This window comes from Adiantum capillus-veneris, chromosome 28 (assembly GCF_014529385.1).
Source record: "Adiantum capillus-veneris isolate H3 chromosome 28, ASM1452938v2, whole genome shotgun sequence".
Taxonomy (NCBI): Eukaryota; Viridiplantae; Streptophyta; class Polypodiopsida; order Polypodiales; family Pteridaceae; genus Adiantum; species Adiantum capillus-veneris.
The window spans coordinates 127748308-127751853 of NC_140958.1; the positions used below are offsets into that span (position 1 = coordinate 127748308).

The 3546-nt window shown below is 42.5% G+C and overlaps 1 protein-coding gene across 1 annotated transcript; it reads right to left on the bottom strand.

Annotated features, from left to right (window-relative positions):
- Nucleotides 1-2734: 2734 nt before the first annotated feature.
- On the bottom strand, nucleotides 2735-3271 carry LOC147421285 (uncharacterized). Its single transcript, XM_086504135.1, has one exon. The coding sequence runs from the start codon at nucleotides 3269-3271 to the stop codon at nucleotides 2735-2737; it is 537 nt and encodes a 178-aa protein (XP_086360261.1).
- Between the last annotated feature and the right edge of the window lie 275 nt (nucleotides 3272-3546).

Below are 3546 nucleotides of genomic sequence, written 5' to 3' on the forward strand. Positions count from 1 at the left end.
ACAAGAAAAGGAGTCGTATTCTCTGTACATACGAGACCTTTGGAGATGCACAATGGCCTATCTCCCAGAGAAAGTACAAAACTAGGCTAACAAGGTGTGAGTTATACATACATCAAGGTGGCCTATATGATGAATGTAAAATGAACCACTATGGGAATGCATAATGCCATTTGATTTGGCCATGATCTTGACGGAAAAGAATTGATGGTCTCGTCCATTTGTGAAGAAAGACGCGTTGATACTGCTTTGTTGCACGGGAGGAGATAACTGAAGAATCCCACTGACTATGAAGAGTATACAACAACTCTATCCAAATGGCTATCAAAATGATGGACATAGGGGAGGATTTAGAGCCTAAAATGTGGGCACAACGAGCCTTCCACATGGTCTACATTGTGATGATGCATATTATGGCGAAAATTGTGTCTCGGTGCAAGAAATTCAACTCATGCCCTATATCTAGTATCATCCATGGTCTATATCCTAAGGGAGTAAGCAAGAAGACAAGACCTATTAGCAAGTCTTGAAAAGGTGCGTGACCCCAAAAAGTGCAAAAGACATGCAACTACCCCCCACGTCACAAACCCATCATAGATGCCCACTCTAATCTACAAACAACAAGATCTATCAGTAAGTTGTGAAAAGGTGTGTGACGCACGTTAGTAGTTTTGCACGTTAGCAGAGCTTTGACATCTTGAAGGAAATAACCAGACACCATTGCACTGTTTACATGTTACAGACGTTATTTGCATCCATTATCAGCTAGTGAAAAACCAACTAATTGCCCATTGATTTGAATGATTACACGACAATCAAAAAAGAGGCCTTGTGAATCATTGGCATACAAAACTGTTAAACAAGAAGTGATGCCAATAATTAAAATATTCCAAGAACAGGAAAACATGTTGATAGTTGGAAACTTGGAAAAGCAATCTGCAAGGGAACATGAGATCAATACAAAAGGTAAAAAAAATATTCGGTACAAAAACTACGATCTAGTTTTGTTCACAATCTTCAGAGAAATACTGCATCCGCTTGGCCTTGAGCAACCTGAAAACAACCGAAAGTCAACACAACGAACATACTAACAAGTAAATCACAAAAAAATAAAGCTATTGATGCAAGAAGGAAAAATTTATCCATGACCTTCATAATTTTATTGGTCTCTCATGTCATTTTGTAGCATGTTCGCTTGCCGTCGTATGCTTTGCAAGGCGTGGTTTCTAAATAAAGCTGCTCTAGCATGCAAAGCTCTCTCTCGTGATTCTGAGTTGTAATGCTCACCGTGCAGAGGCTCGCCATCATTTGGATGAGGGTCAACCTGCTCATTCGGTTCGGCCTCCCCTCGTAGCTGCACAAAGTTTTGCAAGAGGCAGCAAGCACCTATCACTGTGGGTGCTATTGCTAGATCGACATTCAACTCGCTAAGTATGCGCTATCTATTCTTCAATATACCAAATGCATTCTCCACTTTTACTCGGCCTTTTGAAAGATGCCTATCAAAGTGCTGCTTTTGAATTAAGTGTTGCTCATCTTTTGATCGAAAGGGCTTCACCAAAAAAGTTGTGGCTTTGTAAGCTGAGTCTGCGATCAAGTAGGGTCGGATGCATTCGCCTTGCAGTTGAACTGTGGGATGGGCGATGGCTCGACCACTCTTCAACTTTTGGTAACGACTGTATTCCTTAAAGTGCGTTGAGTTGTGCGTGCTGCAGGGGGCAACACATACAACACTCCAAAAAAGCTTACGGGAGTCTACGATCCCTTGGAGAAGAATGCTAGGGAACCCATGCCTGCAGATGTATTGTGTTGGAAAATTATCCTTTGATGGCTTCCTTTGCAGCCTAATATGTGTTCCATCTATGGCACCTGCTACTTGTGGAAGCCCTGTAGTAGCTTCAAATCCATCCATTATGCTTTTCAGCCTATCACCCTCAGGAATGCAAATATGAAAGCGCTGCAACATGCTACGTTGGCTTAAAATGAACATATAATCATGGTGTATTTCCGTATAGTGGACTCCCCGATAGGGTAAAGACAAGTCATTGATATGGAAGAATGACCATGTGCTAGTCTCCACAATACACACGCTAGTGCTAGATCACCAGCTATGGGAGCACGGACAAATAAATCACCACTGCAAGGCAATAAAGGCTCCACTATGACTGAGATTGCATTGAAAGACTCATAAGACATGCGATATGCAAATAAGTACTTGTGCCGGTTATTTAGATTGGCTTCTGACCATAGCCGGCAGTGAATTGAGGTCCAAAAAAGCTCCTGCCTTGGAAACACCCACCATTTCCGAGCCCCGTAGCACCATGCATCAGGCTCCAATATACTCATGAAAACTCCCCACATCATGAAGTACATGAAGTACAACATGGAATTCAAGTGTATCTTGTGCTTCCCGTATGGCATAGGACGGCGTCACCAAAGTTGTTGATCTTGCATGCATATAGCGAAGGATTGTAGTAGCCAAAATATATGCAAACTTTCCATCCTACACCGACAAGACTACCCATATAATTTCATGTAAAGTATTCAAGTAAGTTTGAAACGAATTGAGGTTAGTAGTGTTACCTTATGCGATCATAAATCCACTTACTTCGTTGCAGCCTGCTAAAAAAGCCAGCTACTTTGTTGCAGCCTGCAAAGCAGAAATCATACACTCATGAGCTTGATGATAATTAAAAAGGATTGTATAAGCCTTCCTATAGAATATTGCATTTACTTACTAATCCCGGACTTTGGCTAAAATCTTGGTAGGCTCCAATTGAGTAGAGAGGTAAATTTGTTGCCGTTTTGTGTCTTCCTCCTCGTGGATTCGAAGTAGACTCTCCTCTAGTGCATGCCTTGATGCCTCTAGCTCTCTCAATGTTGCATTGTGTTTATCTTCCACATCGCGAAGTGTATCGCATAACTTGTTCATGCCCTCACCCATGGTTCGATTCACAACTCCTAAGAGAGACCGCTGTGACTGCTTTGACTGCTTTGCCTTGCTACCACTAACTCCCTCTAACTCTGAGAAGTCCATGGAGCTTATAAGATTTTGTGATGTACTGGCACTCACTCCAGAATTTGTCCTCACTTCCTGTTCAAGCTCATTAAGGATGTCTTCATTTTCCTTTGCAGGCACATCGTTGTCCAAACCCCCAACCAAGCCTCTACATCTCGGCGTCTTGCACCACATGACATCGAGGATGTCAAAGAACGACCACGTGCTTGGAGTTGCACCAGTGGAAGACGATTTCAACGTCTCCTTTTTGTACATCTTCTTGAGGGTATCAATTCGATTTTTTTGTATTCTTAGTGTTGTATGTGGTATCCATCTCAGCATTGAGATTCAAAACCACGGCCTCCCAGTCCTTGAAGCGGAAGTTGCCCTTGTTGATGTGATTCCATTGTTCGTCATAAATCCTTATTAGAGACAATGCAAGTTCTCACAACACACGGCGAGGTGTGCGCATGCCAACTACCAAATCGCACACCCAAAAATTGAAAATCCTGACCTCTCTCCCTCCCTTGAGCTTGAGAGAGAGAGAGAGA

Bases quoted from the DNA above. Each gene is read 5' to 3' on its own strand.
- LOC147421285 (XM_086504135.1), bottom strand. From the start codon at position 3,271: ATGTACAAAAAGGAGACGTTGAAATCGTCTTCCACTGGTGCAACTCCA.